Below are 20,625 nucleotides of genomic sequence, written 5' to 3'. Positions count from 1 at the left end.
AGAAACCCTGCGGGTGGCTACCCCGGAGTGACCCCTGGAGGAGCCAGGTGTGCTTGAGTTCCCTGGGACTCGTGGTGACTATGTGCGTCAGGTACTCGAGTGTCCCCTGGTGGATTCTTCCGAAGGAGACCACCAGGTCTTTCCTCCAACGTGCGTCTCTGGGTAGATCAGAACTTTCAACCTACTACAGATGCCACCATCACCCATGGACGACCACTACCGCTGTGACTACTGCCAAGACCGGTAGTTCTCCGCGACACGGCAAGTACGAAATACCAGCACCTGTGGCTACCCCAAGGCACACCGCGGTAACATGAAGGTCAGGTGACATATAGTTCACTTCAAGAGCATCCACTCGAACGCACTGTTCTTTGCAAAACATTCGGCTCCTTTCATGAAGCTGCTTGAGCGGTCTCTTTGGGGCAAGACGCAAACCAGACAACAGAAGCAAACCGAGCTGTTCTTAAACCGGAGGAGTGCTAAGGTGACCAATCCTGTTGATGTTCACTCAGAAAGGGCATCCCTGGGCCACCTCCCACAGGCAAACAGGAGCAAACTACGCAGGCACTCGGCCGCTTCTGTCTTCTCTGCGTTCTGATTTGGGGGTGCACTCTCCTCCCGTCTCCCGGCAGATAGCCTTGGCAGGTGCTTTTTAAAAAAGAATATTCCCCATAAGGAAGGTCTCATCGCCTGCGATCCCAGGACCGGCCGGCCCCTGGCCCTTTCAGAATTGGTTCTTAGCACCCCTTCATACGGCACTTCTCAGAAAACGTGCTGGGGAAATTCTGGTCCTCTGAGCTCTGCAGTTTGAGGTTGTCCAAGGTGAGGATGCCCTGTGCGTGTGTGTTTGGGGGGGCTGGTCACAAAAACAAGATCCCGACATGGTCAGACTTCCTCTCCCCGGAGGTCCTTCCTGTTTTGTTCATCAGCTCGTCACATACAAGCCACCTCTTCCCAGCGGACGGAGCCCGGTGTTCTTCTAATCACCAACAATGAACGGAACTGCTTCCAACCCAGAGCGGCCACCGTGGGATCATCTTCCAATGAGCCGGAGGCTAAATCTGGAGAAGAGCTCGTGTGACATGATCTAGAAACAGTTCAATTGAGTGCATTAGGGTGGTGGGATCAGCCAACGGTTCTGCTCCCCAGCCCCATTCCAAAGGACATCTGCTAGTGACCAGCCAGGGAAAAGAGTCCGCGGAACGCAGAGGATGTGAGGGGGAAAGGAAGGCCCTTTGGTGTAGTCAGCACAATACACAACAATTTTAAAGCACGGTAGGTTTAAAAATGGCCACACCATTTCAAATGGAAGTTGTGCGGGTTAGAGCGAATATAGTTTTTAAAATTGCTATGTGCATGAATAATCTATTCAAGGGATGGATGGCTAAGCTAGAAATCGGCGCAGCGCACAGAAAAGCAGAGGAGAGCTGACCCCAAAGATTCCGTTTGGCCCACAAGACTCCTAGGAGGGAAGAGGGGAGCCCTATGTACGGGCCAAGAAACCAACTCAGCTACTTTTGCTTTTAATTCATTTGACTTTCCTTCGGGCACACGTACCACGGACTCCTCCGCCAGTTTCAGCAATAGCGCTGTTGTTGGTCGGGCCATGAAGTCGATCCTGACTCCTAGCGCCCCTGTTACAAAAGAACCTAATACTGCCCGGGAGTACGGGTAACGGCTGGTATTTGGGGGGTGTGGGGGGGGGCGTGAATTATCTACTATGTTCCAATTAATAAGCAAGTGCTTGATAGACATCATTTTATTTAACTCTTAAAATAGTCCCTCACAGGTGAATATTGTTATTAGCACTATTTTACAGCCAAGGAAACAAATAACTTGTCCAAGGTCCCCAAACGAGTCAACGCGGGGCTGTCTGACGGCAAAGCCGACAACCATCGCCATTTTCTAAATACTGGGGTGCTTGTGGACTTGAGGCCTGGGACATAAGTTAGGGGCCCCTGGGAAAATCAAAGGGCTCGGCTGACTGGCTCACAAGCCAGAAATGCAACAGCTCAACTAGGAAGAACCATCCCGTCTCTATTTGCCCGGAACTAGTTTGCTTCTCCAGGGAACTAGTCCTTCATGACTACAGCACGATCCTGCTTTCAAAAATAAGTCCAGGCAACAACAATTACTCTCACAACCATTTCTTCGGAGCTGCAAAACAAACAAACAAACAAATGCTCTGATCTGTTTTGCACTGGAAGTGGAAAGCAATCGATGTCAGTAGTATTTATTTTTGACCGCTATGTTGTTCTTCTCTTTCCGAAGAGGTACAGCATAGCCCGGTATAGAATGTTCTGTCTGGACAGAAGTGGGCACTTTCAACAGGGCGAGAGCATGCACATGCACATGCACTACACGCGCGCCCACGTACAAGCAGTGGGAGGAGGATTCACAATGCCTACTCTCCTGGTCTGTAAAACAGGGCTAATAACAATATTCACCAGTAAGCTCAAGCTTCCAAGGACATCAAATGTCAAGTCACTACCATCTGTTCACAAGGGTGCCCCATAGCAGCTGGTATTTGGTGCGATAGATCTCCTATGTTCATATCGTCTCTCTAGATGTGTCCAGAGCAGGGGTCCTCACCTCCCTAATGCCGGGATCCTTTAATACAGTTCCTCATGTTGTGGTGACACCCCCAACCATAAAATTATTTGCGTTGCTACTTCCTAACTGTAAATGTGCTACTGTTATGAATCGGGCAACCCGTGTGAAAGGGTCGTTCGGCGCCCGCAAAGGGGTCGCAACCCCCAGGTTGAGAACTGCTGATCTAGATAGTTCTATTATTTAGACACCACCAAGCCAGTATAGTTACTAAGCGTGGACTGTGACAGATTGCTCCCAGGACAGGGAGTGGCAATGAGTGCTAGCCCCCTTGGCACGGCACTTCAGGAGATCGCAGGCTGTCACCAGTCCCCCACATCGGAGCTCCCGGTCCTTGGTCACAGGTCTTCCTGGCCTCCCCTTGAGCACTTCCTGCTCTGCAAACGGGGGTCCACTACCAGCCTTTCACATCGGGTGCACACGTTTCTGAGGGAGGTTAGTGAAGTACATTCATCACAGTCAGCCCACTGCTCTGGCTGAGAACCCAGGTGGCAGGTCTCAATCCTGGCTGCACGTTGGGATCAGTTCTGTAGCTGTAAATAAAAAGATGCCAGCCGTCACCCACCCCTACCTGCCAGGTTCTGGCTTTTTTTAAAAGCTCCCCAAGTGAGTCTAATGTGCAGCCTGGGAGGGGAGACATGAATGAATATGGGCCAACCCCCTGCACCCCTACACTAAGGGACCAGATTTTAACATTGGTAAAGCGGGACACCATTGATAAAACTCATGTCCTGGCAAAATAGCCATATGGCAGCTGAAAACCATAGATCCTAGCTTGTCGTGCATTCTTTCCAAAAATCGGGACTTTTAAAAAATGACGCGGGACGCGGGGAAAAATTGTTAAAAATCGGGACTGTCCCGCCAAATAATTTTATGGTTGGGGGGTTGCACCACAACAGGAAGAATCGTATTAAAGGGTCTCGGCATTAGGAAGGTGGAGAACCATGGATCGAATGGATAGGAAGGGGGAGAGGAGGAAACAATTGCTTTCTAGAAAAGACTACAGTAAGCAGAAATAATTCTTCCCTCCCGACCCCTTTCAGATACTTTCCGTTGGAGAAAATGTCCCATATCACAAACCACCAGGGGAAATCAGAAAGAAGACGGACATGATTACAGAGCAGGCAGAGCCCCTTATGGCTGAAGGGGAAAGGCCAGGGGAGGCTTGGAAAAATCACTGTTTGCTCAGCTGAATAACATCATCTTCAACTGGCAAAAATGTAAATCATCTCACTTGGAGGGCAAGTAAGCATTCCTTGGGGCTTTTGTTTCCTCCGGATAATTTTCCCCAGAGCAGGAAAGCTGCTGCCTGGGCTGGCAGGGGAAGCAGCCGTGCAGAGGAGGTACCGAGGTGTGAAGGACCAGTTTACAGAAGAAACTGCACTGAGAGGATGTGTGAATGGGGTTAACTTCTCTGGCCTGCCCTTCCAGGTTCTGCAGGGGGACTGGGGGCAGGTGGCTTCTCTGGGCGGCCATCTAAAAGACCAAGGGCTATCACCCTGTTAGTCAGGCAACCCCCAGTGTCCAAGCAGGATTTCCAAGGGCCAGGCCTTGGTTTTGCAGTGTCTCTAGGTGGACTTAGGCTTCTGACCTTTCGTCAGCAGCGGAGCAGCCATCTACACCACCCCTCTTGGGCCTCTACAGAGTGAAGCCCAGCTCACAGCAAGAGGCCCAATCCCCACAGGCTGTTCAACAGGAGACTGGCATCTGGGGACCAGGCTACCCTGGGTCTCAGGTACCACCACAGGATGTAAGGACGCCAGGACATCAGGGTGTCACGACGTCACTCCCACTGCGTCTGGCTCAGAGAAAGGGCGGAGTAACTATCCGCTGAATGAAGGAATTCCCCAGGAGAGCGACTTTCTTCAATCCCAGAGTATTTCTCTCTATTTTCTGGTAAATCCTAAAAATTCCATGGGGGGTGGGGGTGGTGCGTTATTTGTTGCCTTGTTTTCAGGAGCCAGCTGGAAGGACTGGTGTTGGGAGGGTGAGAAACAGCCCCTGACACCCAGGCCAAGCAACACGATAGAAAGGTCTATCCCACGCTTCACAGAAGGTACGTTGTCTGCCGTCATTGCACTTGGGCCTGTCAGCGTTTCCGGAATCAGAGTTGGCGATTCCACAAGTGACCAATCAGGAGTCTGGATTTTTTTAAAAATAAAGTGAGGGCGGTATGGTTTTGCCAACTTCACTCATTCTGCCAAAGTAATGGTTTGCTGAGAGCTTGGTCTCAGAGCCAGCACAGGAAAGAAATATCAGACACTGACTTCTGTGGACGATAAGGGACACTCGTCAAACGCTGCCAGATTTCAGACACAGATGTCATTCAGATGACAGAAGACAGAAGAATTTCAACAGAAATGCCAGAGCAGCCCCGTCAACTTCTTGGGTCCTAAAGGAATGCACCCATTGTAAAGGAAAGGGTTAAATCCCCTCAGGACAGCCTCAGCTGGAAACATTTTCCTCAAGTTCAGGAAGAGCTGAAATTTGCCTTTTTGCAAGTGCCACCCAGTGGTTCTGGCCTGGCCTTGCATCTTAATAAGAAACAAAAGGACATTCCTCTTTGGGACTATTGTTTTGTAAGGCGTGAATTCAGTGCCCGGGTCTCTGCTCAGCCATGTCCACCCCGACTCCTGTCTCTCAGCCCTCCCCAGGAAGACCAGTGCCCTTCCAAAAGCTCTCACCAGTCACTGCTCCATTGCTCGCTCTCTCACTTTTAAAAGACACACAGCCGTCCCCACCCCCAGCCAGTCCTTGGGCTTTGGGGCTCGGCTCAAGGGGAGTCCCCCTGGGGCATGGGGGAAGAGTGAATGGTATGATCCTTTGCTGGGCATGCCTATACAGTAGGGTATGCTGGGCCCCTTTGGGGTTTCCTGTATGGACCCCAATAAATTTCTTCCCTTTTTCTTAAAAACACACAGCAACTGAAGCCGGTAGCCACCCTTTTGTGGTAGTTACCACAGCATCCTGAGCAAGCACCCTCATGTTTACAACCTCGTGTAAGTAAATCAGAACAAAAGGCCTTCTTTTCTGATGACTCCCTTTGTCTGAAGCCGCCATCCACTGTGGAACCTCAGCCGTCCCCTAGGCGGCGCTAACGCGGATGGCTGTCCCCTTTGGGCTCAGGGCAATGACTGCTCTGCCCTGGGCTTCTTAGGACTCACAGAGGCGTGCGTGCGTGTGAGAGAAGTCACAGGTGGAAAACCAAAGCAGACACCCTGATTTGCTCAGTGTCATTGCTGATTCAACTCCCAGAAACTCCGTGTGAGAGGTTAGAAGTGCCACCTAGCTTTCCTTTACGTGAGCGGCTCACCAGGTCTGTCTCGCAGGGAGCTACAGAGTGGGGGTCACATGGTCAGCTTTTCAGGAGGGCTTAAGAGTCACCCCACCAGAGCTCCTTATTGTCACATCTATGCACCCACTTCTCCCTGAGTGACGGTGAAGTCGCGAAGACCCGGTGGTTGTGCAGAAATCAGCATTGTGTGAAAACGGAGGGTGACCAGCTCAGAGCACAAAACGGAGAATGGCTCCATCATTCCATAACTGCCACATTTCATCCCAAATCGACACACCACCTTACCCATCACAGTAAGCGTGACTCTCACCTCACAGGTCAGCACTCACTGCTGCTAGACGTAGGCTGCTGAGGCACAAAGGAGCCCAATGGCAAACTGCTCACCATTGCCATCCGTGCAAAATTTCAGAAAGCAAAACAGTCGATAATGATGAGGTGCAGGTGTATACTGTACACACCTGCCCACAGACATACTCCCTTCAGATTGGTATGCTTGCTCTCTGCAGGAAGGATGTCAGAAAACAGAATTCTAAACTTCCTTGAGCACGTCTGGTTTGGTTTTTTTGTTTTTTTCACAGCACATCTTTACTGCTTTGGAGAATTTCCCTGGAGCGGACAGCATCCGACTGCACAGGTTGCTGTGCCCTGCGTAGTTGAAGGAGCAGGGCCAGGGGCGACCTGTGTCTGGCACTGCTTTGGCAACGTGAGTGCTAGCCCCAAACCGCCGGCTCCGCGGGGCAATGAGGGGGTGGGGGGAGCCTGTCTGTTAAAAGTAACAGCAAACATCTTGATCTTGGTGTCCGTCTGATGCCCTTGCAGCTAAACACTTCATGAGAAACTAGCCAGTAGGACATTTTGCTCACGGGCCCTATATATGAGACCCTGAACGGATATGGAATACCAATCTATGGTTAGGAAGGAGGAGGCTGTCCTCAGCAGTTATAAGAAGTCATCTGGAGAAAGGAAATGCTAGCTCCATCCCACACGTCTCATGGGTGAAATTCAGAGGCAGAAATCCTTTGATCTGAAAATCAGGGCTCTCCAAGATGCTCAGAGTGACAACGTGGCGCTTTGCCTGGAGGAACAACCCCTAACATCTACCTGCAGGGTCGATCAATGGGCAGGCTCCGTGCTGCTGGTGGCACTGCTGCCATGTGTGCAGTTGGCCTGGGAGGATACGGGCACGATTTCCACATCTGAACATCTAGCAGGTAGCCTACTGAGCTCCAGACACTTGAAGACCAGCCCGTATAAGTCACGTAAGACTCAGCTGGGTTTCTTGGGGAAATGATTTTTATTGAATGTGTGTGTTTCTCCAACACAGACGGTTAAAAGATGTCCCCTTCCCACCCTCACAGTTCCTTGATCATAACCCCACATGTCACAACTATCTCCAACATTGTATGGATTCACAAAAGGAATGCATTTTTCAGAGTGGTGGTTTAATATGAGCAGGCCTCAGAGAGTTTGTGGGAAAATTCCACAATCATTCCATTTCCCCACGAACTCTTTGAAACCTTCTTGTACAGAGAAAGAACTGAAAAATGCTTTCGTCAGTTCTTCCACTACTCCTTGTAGGCTAGAGATTTAGACCTTCCAAATTCCTATCGGATTTTCAGTACCTACTTGCTCTATTTTTTAAATGAACAAAGGGTGGGAGGCGGGGAGGAATCACTGTAATCTGGGATTAGCTTTATAACACATGGGCTTCCTTCTGTGGAACATCACAAGAAATAGGCAGATGATATTAATTCAAGTTAAAAGACTTTTTTAAAGCTTACCTGTTATTTTTGTTGTTTTCCCCTTAGAGAACTAGAATATCACACCATGTCGAGTACACAGCAAGCATGGAAGTGGGCTCCATATTGCACAGGGATGGGGAAACGAGCAAGGATGCAGTAGAACGAGGGGAAGGAAGAAGGATGAAAAGGGAGAGAAAAAGAGAGGGAAAGGAAAAAAGACACCCAGAACTAGAGGGAAAACTAGAGTGGTGAGCAGAGGAGCCCTCGTGGTGCAGTGGTTAAGTGTTGGGCTGTGATCTGCATGGTTGGCGCTTTGAAACCACCAATAGTTCCTTGGGAGAGAGACTGGGCTTCTACTCCCATAAACATACAGTCTTAGAAGGGGGTCACCATGAGTCCCATTGACTCAATGGCAGGGAGAGAGGCAGAGGTGGGGAACAGAGACCTAGCTGAAGGAGATTTTGTTTGGCATAGCTCTTGTCCCCTCAGCTCTAGGCAGCAGAGTGGGATATCACAGCACTTTGAAAGTGTGTGAGCTTATTAACTGTGCTTCACAGCTTGACTAAAAATAGCTCTTTCTTAAAGGTAGTCCTTGCCCTCCTTTTAGCAAGGCGGTCATCAAGGGTCATATGAGGAAACACCCGTCAGGGCCAAGACAGTGACCAGAACAAGTTCACCTGCAAGCCAGAGGAAACTGGGCTGAGAGCTGGCTGGGGCTACAGGCAGTGAGGTCTGTGTGCACCACGAACTTGGACAAGTGCTCACTAACCTCCTCAACCATCTGCTTGACTTTCTTCTGCTGGCAGTGTACCATGTCGTCCAGGTGTCTGATCCGTTCCCGGAGGCTGGCAGATGCCTCCTCAAGCTGCTGATACCTAACACTGAGAGGGAAAAGCAAATGAATCCCAAGCCAAGGCAGCAACATCGGCACCGAGGCTCTTAGCTTTAGAGAAAGCTTGCCAAGAAGCAAGAAATGGAACGGCATGGGTTACGCCTCTGATGAATCCCCTCCGGTCACAGCTGAAAGAGCTGGTTGGACCTGTTAGCAGACAGAGCAGTGTAAAGCCAATGGTGACAGAGGTAGTGAGGGTAAAATGTAACATCTTATCATTTGATCTCCCCGTTGACCCATTTTAAAGCTGTTGCATTCAAAGTAAAAGAGGGGCAGGAAAATACACGTGGACTAAGAACCCTGTTGAGTCCCCTCTGAGCATGGACCGGGGTTATGAATCGAGAACCTTGCTGCCACGCAGAAAGCATTGGCATGTGGATTGCCACAGATGAAGTGAGGTTAGCATTTAGCACCTGATCTCCCTTAGGATCCATTTCAATGTGCTCTAGTTTTTAACATGTTCTGCTTTCTTTTTAATTGAGGTCTTTATCTCTTTTACTTGGTTCTTGTTGTTAGGTAGAGAGAGTCACTGAGTTTAGTGGTGAGTCTCTGGGGTGCTTGGGGACACTGTGTAACCCGGAATGCTGGGACTATGGTCATATCTTTTCCCACATTCTCACATGCCCCGTGCACACTGAGAGCACAACTGAATGTGTTTAGCCCAACAAATTGTTTGTGCTGAGAGCAATTTTATCACCATGTTGTTGTTACACTCTGCGTGCTATGGACCCTTGCCTCATTATATATAAAGCTGTACTTTGGAAATAAAATTTGCCTTTGGATCATCGGTCCACTGGCCACTCTTTTTCTTCAGGTCATCCCTCGCTGCAGGCCAGACCGCTGGATGTTAACGGTTAGTGTTTTCTTTAAAATGTTTTCTGTATATGAAATCAGGATAGGGAGATCTATGAAGATGGTAACTGGATTGATGGCTCCATGGGGGAGGGGCAGGGGTGGTTGAGAGGAAATGGGGAGCTCATCACAGTAAGTACAAGAATGAAGAAAATGTTTTAAAATTGATTTTGGTGATGAATGGACCACTCTTCTTGATATGATTAAACTATTGAATTGTATGATATGTAAATTATATGTCAATAAGACTATTGAGAAAAAAAGTTAAACTCCAAAAATAGCCTCTCCTGACATTGTGTGTGTTGTGATTAACATGGGATTCTTAGTGGCACAGTGGTTAAGCATTTCACTGCTCACCCAAAGGTCAGGGGTTCAAACCTACCAGCTGTTCCATGAGAGAAAGACAGGCAATCTGCATCCCTGAAGACGACAATGATGAGATGAAATCAACTAGGTGGGTGAGACAGTTTATTGTGCCAGCCTGGCTGATAAACGCAGGTGGGATTGACTGAGGGGCGGAGAGATGGATGGCTTGGTGAGCCTCGCCTTTCTTGTCTCTCGCTCTGTGATCATCGGACCAGTGTGCGGCTGCCTTGCTTGTTCTGTGCTTTAATTTAAAGGCTACAGAGCCTGTGGGACGCCTAGCCTGTGGACTGTGTTGCTGTAAGTTGAGGTCCCTTTAAGACTTCTCTGGAGCTGGGAACTGGCAATTGGTGACCTGCCTTGTGATTGGCTGCTGTGCTGACATAACCTAGCTCTCTCTACAAATAGAGGAAGATCTGGCATCAGACAGAGACTGGAAGGACTGCTAGTCTCTCAACTTTCTCTCACGGACGTGAGTTGCACTAAGCCGTTTATAGTGCTTCTAATTTAACTGTTTATTTCTTGTTTATTTATCTGTATATGATTGTATATTTATCTGTATATGATTTAACATTTCATTTCTCGTTATATATCTAATTATCTTTATGATTTAACATTTCATTTCTTGTTATATATTAATTACCTTTATAAGTAAATATATTATATTATCAAGAATTTGGTTTTATCTCTCTAGAGAACCCTGTCTAACACAGTGGGTGATGAACTCCCAATCACCCCACACTGTAGAAGCAATACAGGACTCGTTTTAAAGTTCTCACTCACACTGTAGAAGCAATACAGGACTCGTTTTAAAGTTCTCACTCACAAGCTTTACCTTGTGGGGGGAGGTACCATTTACAAGGGAGGCTCCCGTGGTATTGATACCATATGGGAATGCCAGCAGATTACCTGGATCAGAAGAACAGAGAAGGTAAGGAGGGGAGCAACATAATATCCAAAATCAAATGAGAGAATCCTGGAATTACAGCTGTCTTACATATCACTGACTTTCAGGTAAATGGGAAACATGTTTGTAAGCCTTTCTCTGCATCAAAGTAGAGCAAGCCGTATCCAAAAAAAGTCATACTTGTGTGTTGAAACAGCACAAAACATCTCCCAACTTTGCTTGGTACAAAGGAACCAAAGAAATCAGCAGGTGGACTCTAAATTCTCTGTGGAGCACTGACTAAGAGCCTACCAGTCCATTGACCACCTCCCATCTCTTCTAGCTCCATCATCATCATCAAAAAACCATTGCTGTTGACTTCTGTCTCATGGCAACCCTGTGTGTGTCAGAGTATAGTTACATCTACAGGGCTTTCACAAGCAGAGATCATGAGCCCTTTCTCAGGAAGTGCTTCCGGGAGGACTTGAACCTCCAACCTTTTGATTAGTGACGTATTTTAGCTGTTTATATCACCCAGCTGTTTATATCATCATCATAGCCACCTTTTATAGATTTAATGGTATCCCCCCAAATTATGTGTCATCTTGATCTTAACGGATAAACCTGTTTATAACCCCATTGGGGACTGGGTTGCCTTTGTTATGTTAATGAGATGGGAGTAGGATAAGGTGTGTTTTGAGTCAATCTCTTTTGAGATGTAAAAAGAGACTACATGTAAGTTAGCAAGCAGAGATGAGGTTAGGTAGATGCACAGGCACATGGGAGTCTCTGTGATGGTTAGGTTTATTGTGCCAAATAGGCCAATAGAAACATGTGGGCAGAGATCAATCAAGCCAAAGCTTCATCGAAGGACAACTGAAATAAATAAAGCAGCCGCCATCCCATCTCTCTTGCTCCCTGGTGCTCAAACCAGCATGCTGCTGCTTTAGCTAGTTCTCTGCCTCAACCTGTGTGCGACACTACCTGTGGGCCAAGTCAACTCATGGATCGTACAGCTAGAGCTTGAGGCTCCTTCGAGAAATGCTGATGGTGTACATTGCTTAAAGCTGGTGATTCCTGTCCCTGAGCTTGAGTTCAAGATCCCATTGGGACCTGCTTCGCTAAGCTCCGGAGTTACTGACCGAGTTACTGACCGTTGCTGACCCACCCTGCTGACTGCTGCCTTCAAGCAGCCTCTGCCTGCCTTGCCTCAGGGAAGACTCCGCTGTCTGCTTCCTTCACCTTGGATCCAGCAGTCCCCGTGAATTGAAGAACTTCCAGTATATTAACTGTTCCATGAAAGTGAGTTGAACTGAGCTCTCTGTACTGCTATGTGGACTAATTAGCTGTTATATCCTTCTCCCTGTAGAAACCTATCCACAAATATATTCAATCACAAGTGTCCTGGTTTTGTTTCTCCAGAGAACCCAGCCTAACACAGTCTCCAAGGACCCAGAAAGCAGAGGCTGAAGAGAGAAGGATCTGCTATCAGAGCTGAGAGAGGGAAAGCTTTCCCTTAGAGTTGGCATTTTGAATTCAAACTTCTAGCCTCCTAAATTGTGACAAAATGAATATTTGTTTGTTAAAGACACCAGTTTAATAGATTTCTGTTGTAGTAGCACTAGGTAACCAAGACAGAACTTGGTACCAGAAGAGTGGAATGTGGCTCTAGCAAACAACTGAAATCTGGAAGCAGTTTTGGAATTAGGTCATGGGTGGAGGGTGGAAGATTAAAGTGCCTCTAAATGAAAATCTAGGCCATTTTAACGAGACCGCTGGTAGAGTTACGAATGTTGAAAGCAACTTTGGTGAGGGCTGAGAAGGAAGTGAGGAGAGCAACAGAGAACGATTCTCACCTCTTGGAAAATACGTACGGCATCAACGACAAATGGTGCTGGAAACATGAACACTAAATCAGCTTCTGATAAGCATTTAAAAGAAAATAATGCACAGGAGATTGATCCGTGAGGGCCTCCATGGGGGATCATAACTTATGGGAAACAGAAGGATTTCTTCCAAGTTGTCTCCCCCAAATATATGCCAATTTTAGCTGCTTGCGAATGACTATACACTTGGAGGTCATCAGGAGTAGATCAGGAGTCATTCTCCCTAAAAGCTATCAGCCATCTAGAGCAAGCAGTCACCACTGTTTATCCCACAATAAGTAGGGCCCACTCCCTTCTGATAAGGATAGTAGTTGACTGTTTCCTTGTAGGAGACCCCAGAGAGGTCAAGCCCACTCAAGGTGACCAAGGTTAGGCCGTCATCATGAATCTAGGGTCCGCCCTTCTTGTCACATGTATACCCCTAGTCCCTCCCCTTCCTATCATATGCACACCCCTAGCTCATCCCCTTCCTGTCACACTTATGCCTATTATACATCCCCTTCCTATGATGCGGATGCCTATTGTACTGCCCCTTCCTGTGACGTGTGGTTACCTGTAATCACACCCTCTTAATTAGTGATAACCCTTGGTTAGCAATAAAGTGGGGCTCTCCTTCTCTCGTCCCAGGCTCTCCCCACGAGGACCACCAAGCGGGGCTGAGGTGAGCATGCTACTATGAATTGTGTCTGACTCTATTATTTCAATCTCTCTTCCATCTCTCATGCTCTTTATGACTTTACTATAATCTTTACTTATTATCGCTGTACAAGTGCGCCTACTGGACCAGTGATGATTTGTTGGCTGCCCCCACCCCACCCCCGACCCGCACTAAGTTCTGTGTGGTAGCAGAGAACTCGACTGCATTATTGTCAAATGTCTGGTTGAAGGTGGAACTTGTAAGTGCTGAACTTGACTACGTGGCTGAGGAGCTTTCTAAGCAGAATCTTAAAGGGGCTGGGTGGTTTCTCCTTGCCACTTACAGCGCAGTGCAACAGGAACGAGATGGATTTAAAACAGTAAAGATTTAGAAATTTCTGTTGTACCAACTAAGGCTATGTGTTCTGGAATGCTCACCAAGGTCAAGGCTATGGAAGCTCTCATTAAAGACAGGACATAAGCAAGCCTGTGACAGAAGGGTCTAACCAACTACCACTGCAGAAAACCTATCAGCGTCAACTGAAGGGGACAAAGAGAGAATGAGAGGAAGAAGAACTGTCTGCCCCTTGGAAATCTACAGGCAGGAGACAGGCCAAAGGAGCCACATCTGTTGTCTTCCAAGAAAAGGAAAGAGCCAGCCATGAAGGAGCGCAGAGATCAACAGCGCTGTTGAAGAAACAGAAGAAACAGCACCTGCTCCATTTCAAACGGTGAAGGCATGGTCTCCTGGGCCTCAAAGGGGCGGGGGTGGGGGGGCTATAGCCTCCTAAATTTCAGAGTCAGATCTTTACCAACTTGGTTCTGGAGTCTGTGGTTGCTGATAAGAGGTGCCAGGAGGAAGAGGCCACCACCCAAAACTGAGGTGGCAAGGCTACTATGCCCGAGGGCCAGTAGAAAGGGACTTGCTATGGCCCAGGGGATTGGATCGCCACTTCAATGTCCTAGGGAAATATGGGACGCAATCCGCTTGATGGCAGTGAGTCTTTGTTTGTTTTGAAATCCAAGGAAGGAGAGATGCTGTACCAGTGAGCCTGAAGCTGAAGTGCAAGGCCGAGGGTGCCTCACCCAGAATCCAGTAGGCCAGGAAGTAGCCAGATCTGGAGGGAGCAGCCACTGCCCAAATGACCTCAGAGAACAAATGATTATTTTCATGCCTTGAGAACTAATGTAGTTTTCCCCACTGTGTTCTGGACTTGCTTGTTGCGTGTCATCCCTTCTTCTCAACCACTCTCTCCCATTTGTAACAGAACGGTCTACGCGGTTCCTGTTCCATCATTGTGCTTGGTCCACAGCTGAAAGAAGAATTCTGTCCCACAATAAATGATAGCTAAAGGTGATTCAGATGATGAAAATTTAACTTGGAGTTGATTGAAGACTTTGGGGATGATCAGATGAGATGAATGTGCTCTGTGTATAGCAATATGTGAATTAGGGGGGTGAAAGACAGAATGTTGTAGATTGAATTGTGTCCCACCCCCCAAAAAAAACATGTGTTGTAAATCCTCACTTCTATCTGCCTTTGGTTACGATCCCATTTTGGACTGGATTATCTTAGTTCTGTTCATCAGGCAGGAACAGTGAAGGGCATACCTTGAATCAATCTGTTTTGAGCTATAAAAAGAGATTACCGTATATACTCGAGTATAAGCCAACCTGAATATCAGCCAAGGCACCTAATTTTACCACAAAAAACGTAAATTAAAAATGTGCTGGAACACTCGGCTTATACACGAGTATATACAGTCAATACAAGCTAGCTAGCTGAGATGAAGTAAGGCATATGCCAAGACACATGGACATCTGTAAGAAACAAGGAGGCAGACGCTGAAGAAGCAAGAATGTTTCTCAAGCGCTGGCAGAAAGAAAGTCTTCCTGGGAATTCAGACTTCAAGCCGCCTGAACTGTGAGAAAAGACATCTGCTGGTTGTGGACAACCAACCTGCAGTGTATCTGATAGCAATCCTCCACATGACCAACACACTGCCTTTGAAAAATAACCCCCTTGTACAGCTAAACAGAGACGCTCAGGCTCAGTTGACCTGTCTGAAATGTGCATATCATCCCACCCAGAGGTCATGCACGGCCTCTGCATTTCCTAAAAGAGACAGTGAGAGCCAGGGCAAGGTTTTATTCAGCAATGCTTGGCAACACAGAGAGACATTTTGAAATTAGTTTCCAGGGCAAATGGTATTAGTCACAGTTGAAGAGTTTACTCATCAGCAAGGTGCATCCTGTGGAGTTCAAGGTTATGGAGAACATTTATAGACTGAACTTTTGCACTTGCAGTAGTCTCTGCTGTGTGCTAGTGCACTGACAACTCACCGGGGGTCAGTCATCAGACGTACCTGTAAGCTCCCAAAGACACTGGCTACACATTGGGTGCTTTCAGTCCAAGGTCTTACAATAGTTGCCACCCACGTGAGTGAAAATGCAAAAGCTAAATGACCCCGCAGACCCATAGCATGTCCAAGGCATGAGGGGCATATGTCTTACCTTCCCTTGTTAGAATCCATGATTTCCCCCGACATTTCTGTTTCATGCTCTAAGAGCTGGAGTTGCAGTTGATGGCGTTCCTAAAACAGACAAAAATTGATATTTTATTCCCAGGATCCCACGTGAGGGCAGAGAATGCAAACCAAACAACCCTATCACTAATGGGCCGTTAACCCCCTTGCTGGTCTTGCCCACTCCAAGCCCACCTTCCAAGTCCAACGAAAGTCAAATCAGTTGGTGTGGATTTCTCGACTAAAGAATAAAAAAGTAAATATGGAGGGAGCCAATTGTTTTTTAATGGTTTTATATTATTTTTTAATTGTACTTTTAACTATTTATTTTTAACTATTTCACTAGCCCAGGCTCCAATGTCTTGTCAAAACGCATAGTCCTAAGTCATGCTAGGGAGAAAGATGAGGCTTTCCCCTCCCGTCAAGAATGACTGTCTTCCTACTTCTGGAAAAAGAAAGAATGACTGTCTTGGAAACCCACGTGGGCAGTTCTACTCTGTTCTCTAGGGTCGCTATGAATCCGCATCGGCTTGATGGCAGTGAGTTTGGTTTGGGGTTCAAGTAATGACCACCCTACTCAAAATCGATGGCCTGTGATATCGCAAAATTATTGATTATTTTCTGCATCATCCAGAAGAGGGTTCTCGGTAGAGCACTCCCCTTAAAAGACAGTTACAGACAGGAGAAACAGGTGTTTTGAATACAATGATTATCAAGAGAAACAGAACCGTACAATTCGGAAGTTGCTCACAAGCCCAGAGCTTGTCCGTGAGCAATATCCCAATGAGGTAAGAGCAGGATGCTAACAGGCCACAGTTCTGGCTCATGGACAACATGTTCACAGCTGTGTGAAAGAAATTTGGCAAGATTCTTGCTCTCAAAGATTTACCCCTGAAGGGGAATGGGCTGTAAATTGGCATAGCTAATCATAGCTGAATACAGAATGCATTTTTCCGGCCTAAGTGGAAAAGAAGATTTAGGACCAGAGCGATATATTTTCAATCCTAAAAGAAAAAAGCCCCCACTACTTAGAGACTACTGCTTCTCTCCACCATCAGGTTGGAGAATGGGCAATTTTGAGTGTTATAGAAATGTTGATAGGCAGGTCTAATCATCCCACCTTCCTGTCTCACAGCCATTCAACCCTCAGAAGAGCCCAGAACCCCAAGGAGACATAGAGGATCAATTATAAAACAGGTGTCAACCCTCAGAGGCGAACACTCAGGCAAGCCTGTAACAAAATGAAAGCCAGTCACAAATTGTTGCGCCCTTACTATGGGGGCCTTGGGCGGTGCAGAATTACTGTGCTCAGCTGCTAACCAAAAGATGGGAGGTTCAGGCCACCCAGAAGTACCCAAGAAGAAAGGCCTAGCAATCTACTTTTGAACAATCAGTCACTAGCACCCCAAGAAACACAGTTCCACTCTGACCCACATGGGTCACAAGAGTTGGGGTCAACTAGGCAGCAGCGGCTTTTGCGTTTGATTTTCACTATGTCCGAGTTACTGTGTTTAGCACCGTGCATCATTTTTTCACATCGACTCCTCCCGGGAAGACTAAGAATAAAGATGATTCTTACCGGTGTCTTACGGAATAGGAGACCGAATTTGGAAAAGTCAAATCACTGCCCCTAACTAGAAAGAGAAGCAAAATTCAAATCTTCCATGCCTATGATTCTAAAACCGGTGTCCTTGGCCACCACACACACTGTAAGAAGGCCAGACTACCTCCCCACAATGCCTCCTCACCTTGCTTCTTTATGCAGCAGGGAAATCCGTCACCTTTCGAGAACATCGGAGTTAAACAGCTTCTTCTGCTTTTTTGTAAAACCTACTGCCATTGTCAGCTCTGACCCATGTGGCACAGAGCAGAGTAGCAACTCTGTAGCATAGAGCAGAACTGCCCCGTGGGGTTTCCAAGACCGTAAATCCTCATGGGAACAGTCAACCTCATCTTTCTCCCCTGGAGGGGCTGGTGGTTTGGAACTGCTGACCGGACCTCGCGGTTAGCATCCCAATACATAACCCACCACACCACCAAGGGTCCTCTGGAATTGAAAGGGAACCATGATGTGAGAGAAAGCTCTCCTCGTTTCTACAAAGTGTCCTTGCTGAGCTGTCGCCAACACCGTATCTAACCCATGCTGACTTTGGTCCTAAACAAGCCCACCGTTTTCACGTCAATAAAAAGTGGGGCAGAGAGGAGATTGTAACGGATGCTTTAGCTCATTCAAGTCCCTCTCAAATAAAGAAATCAATACACACAGGGGCCCCGGAGAGCCCCCAGGCTCCACAGCATGCAGTCTCACTGGTCCCAACTCTGCTTGGTCCAGGGACTGGAGAGGGGTTTCTATTGGAAACACGAAGGGCTAAGGGGACCTCTTCTTGGGAGCGGCCCACTTGTGAGCCTTGTTAACACTGCCACAGCCCTCCCACCCTCCATCACACTGGAGGTTCTGGGCATGCAGAATAGGAGCTCCGCGGCACCAATGACGCCCGTTCTCAGCAGTCACCACTGTGCCATTAGAGACTGACTTGCCACCGGCGTGGGCCTCAGCCCCTCTCTCCTGCCCCAGAGGTCAACGGTCACCCATCCTTCCTTTCTCCCTCCATTTCTCTTCCCCGCCACGCTCTCCCACCACGCTTCCTTGTCCCCACTTCCTCGCCGATGGTCTGCCTCTGCCCTGCCCCCTCATCAGCTTCATTTCTTCCACCCCACCTCTCGGTCTGCCCACTCCTGACCCCTTCCACATCAGGAAGAAGCCAGCCCTGCAGACCATGACCCGGACGCAGCAAGGCTGGCAGTTGGTGGACCAGCTACATAGAGTTTGATTCCCCAACAAGCACCCTCTTGATGCTTGGGCCACCGGCAAAGCCAGGACCCGGAAATACTGACGTCAGGGACAATGCGCTCCTGTGATTTCTTTAAAACATCTAAATCGTTGTTGTGCAGAAAAGCGGGTGAAGGGAGATGTCAGGCAGTGTAAGATATGACAAAATAATAATAATTTATAAATTATCAAGGGTTTATGAGGGAGGGGGCAGCGGGGAGGGAGGGGGGAAATGAGGAGCTCATACCAAGGGCTCAAGGAGAAAGCAAATGTTTTGAGGATGATGATGGCAACAAATGTACAAATGTGCTTGACACAATGGATATGTGTATGGATTGTGATAAGAGTTGTACGAGCCCCTAATAAAATGATTTAAACAAAAAAGAGTTGTACGACCCCACAATAAAATGATTAAATATTTTTTTAAAAAACACACAAAAATAATTTTTTTAATTTAAAAAATAAATAGTTGTTGTGTGTGGGTGGAGACCAGAACTTCAAGGGGGTGGGGGGTGCTTCAAAATTTCATTAATTTTATTAATTAAAAAATGTGTTTTAAATTATTTAAATTTTTAAAAATTCAATTAGAATAATGGCAAAGTTCCACAAAAATGTTGACTCCCCCTTATATATGAGGGTAAGTGGGACAGTACTGCTACTAGAGTCCCGGGTCTTCCCGCACGTGCTGGAAGAAGATAGAACATGTTTTAAAAATGTCTCTGTCATAAGTGGGTGGCTGCCGACCAGTTCTCCAGTAAAATATTTGGCAAAACCAGGCTCACTGCCATCAAGTGGATGCCCGCTAAGAGTTTCCGAGAGGGTGACTCTTACCCAGTAGAAAGCCCCGCCGTCTGTCCCGTGTAGCTGGCTGGTGGTTTCAAACTCCTGCCTTGCAGTTGGCAGCCCAATGCATAACCCCTACGCCACCAGGGTGCTTGGAGAAGATGCAAAGCGATGGCTTCAGAGCTCAGAAGGTTATGGTCCCCTTTTGGGAATTCCCAAGGGGGTCATCTTGATTAGAGTGTCTTGGGGGGCACAGAGTGACCACGGGGGCCGGGGGGTGGGGTGGTTTGCTGAGGAGGAGAAGGTCAGGAATGTTTCGCTGAGGGATTATGTTTCACCACAATGCTCATTCTTGGAAGGTGGCGAGGGCTGTCATACACCTTTCCTTGGGAAACTTTACCTCAGCCAAGGTTAGGCAGCCCTGACCTTGCCCCTTCGGGCTTCTTTTTGTTCCCCAAACTCAAAAAACATCTAAGAGGAACACAACTCGAGTCCCTAGACTTGATGTGAATTTTGACGGGGTGTGAATCAAGGAGCCCGGAATTCTCCGGGCATGGGTTAGCGATGTGAGAACTCTGCCTTCGGAAGTATACAAACCTAGACAGAGGCTATTCTAAGAAACAAGGGGGGCTTCACACTGGGATAATTTCATTGAATAAAACCTTCCTATGATTTCATAGCAAGACTTTGTAACGTAACATATATATTAAGGGCGCTGTTACAAAATCCTGGAAATTTTCGATGCACTTTCTGAAGCTCCCTTATGTATATAGAAAAAAAGGAAACCCAACAAAACGTGTGTGTGTGTGTGTGTGTGTGTGTGTGTGTGTGTGTGTTGTGGTTGCTGTTTTGTAATCACAGATTGGAGGGATGAGAGAGGCGAGTGTTGAGGGCTTCCCAAGTTGTCCGATAGGCCTGCCAGGGCAGGGGCGGGCAGGTTGTGAGCGGGGAAGGGACAAGGGTGGTCTTTCACCTTTTCCATGCGCTCAATCAGCCTGTCCAGCTCCCCGATCCTCTGGTCTTTCTCCTCTAGGCTGATCTCTGCCATGTGCATCTTCTTATTGGCTTCTTCGATCGCTTTCAGAAAGCTGTTGGTTTCTTCCTGCACAAAGAAACACTCTCCTTAACAGGGTCAGGGAGGACCTAACTTGTTGCCTGGGTCCCAACACCTCTGGTCTGGCTGCACCTTAATCCAAAACTATGCCTTGGGGTCCCTGAAGTACTTCCCATCACGAACTCCGTTTCCAGCGGTCTGGTTCTCACCTGTGAACAGAGACCCCCTGAACAGCTGGCTCTTTAATGGACTTGGTCATTTCTTCCCCTTT

The 20,625-nt window shown here is 47.6% G+C and overlaps 1 protein-coding gene across 1 annotated transcript in view; it reads right to left on the bottom strand.

Moving 5' to 3' along the window:
* Window positions 1–20,625, bottom strand: part of LOC101643207 (myocardial zonula adherens protein) — a 109,691-nt gene that overhangs the window by 41,071 nt on the left and 47,995 nt on the right. The window contains exons 6-8 of the mRNA XM_045286472.1: window positions 20,274–20,402; window positions 15,677–15,756; window positions 8,417–8,528 (exon numbers count right to left, since the gene is read on the bottom strand). Coding sequence (XP_045142407.1) covers window positions 8,417–8,528; window positions 15,677–15,756; window positions 20,274–20,402 — 321 coding nt within the window. The remainder of the gene's footprint in view (window positions 1–8,416; window positions 8,529–15,676; window positions 15,757–20,273; window positions 20,403–20,625) is intronic.

This window comes from Echinops telfairi, unplaced genomic scaffold (genome assembly GCF_000313985.2).
Source record: "Echinops telfairi isolate 266 unplaced genomic scaffold, ASM31398v2 ScPeMD7_8;HRSCAF=38, whole genome shotgun sequence".
Classification (NCBI taxonomy): Eukaryota; Metazoa; Chordata; class Mammalia; order Afrosoricida; family Tenrecidae; genus Echinops; species Echinops telfairi.
Note: the sequence above shows the minus strand (reverse complement) of the source record. Positions and strands in the feature narration are given on the sequence as shown.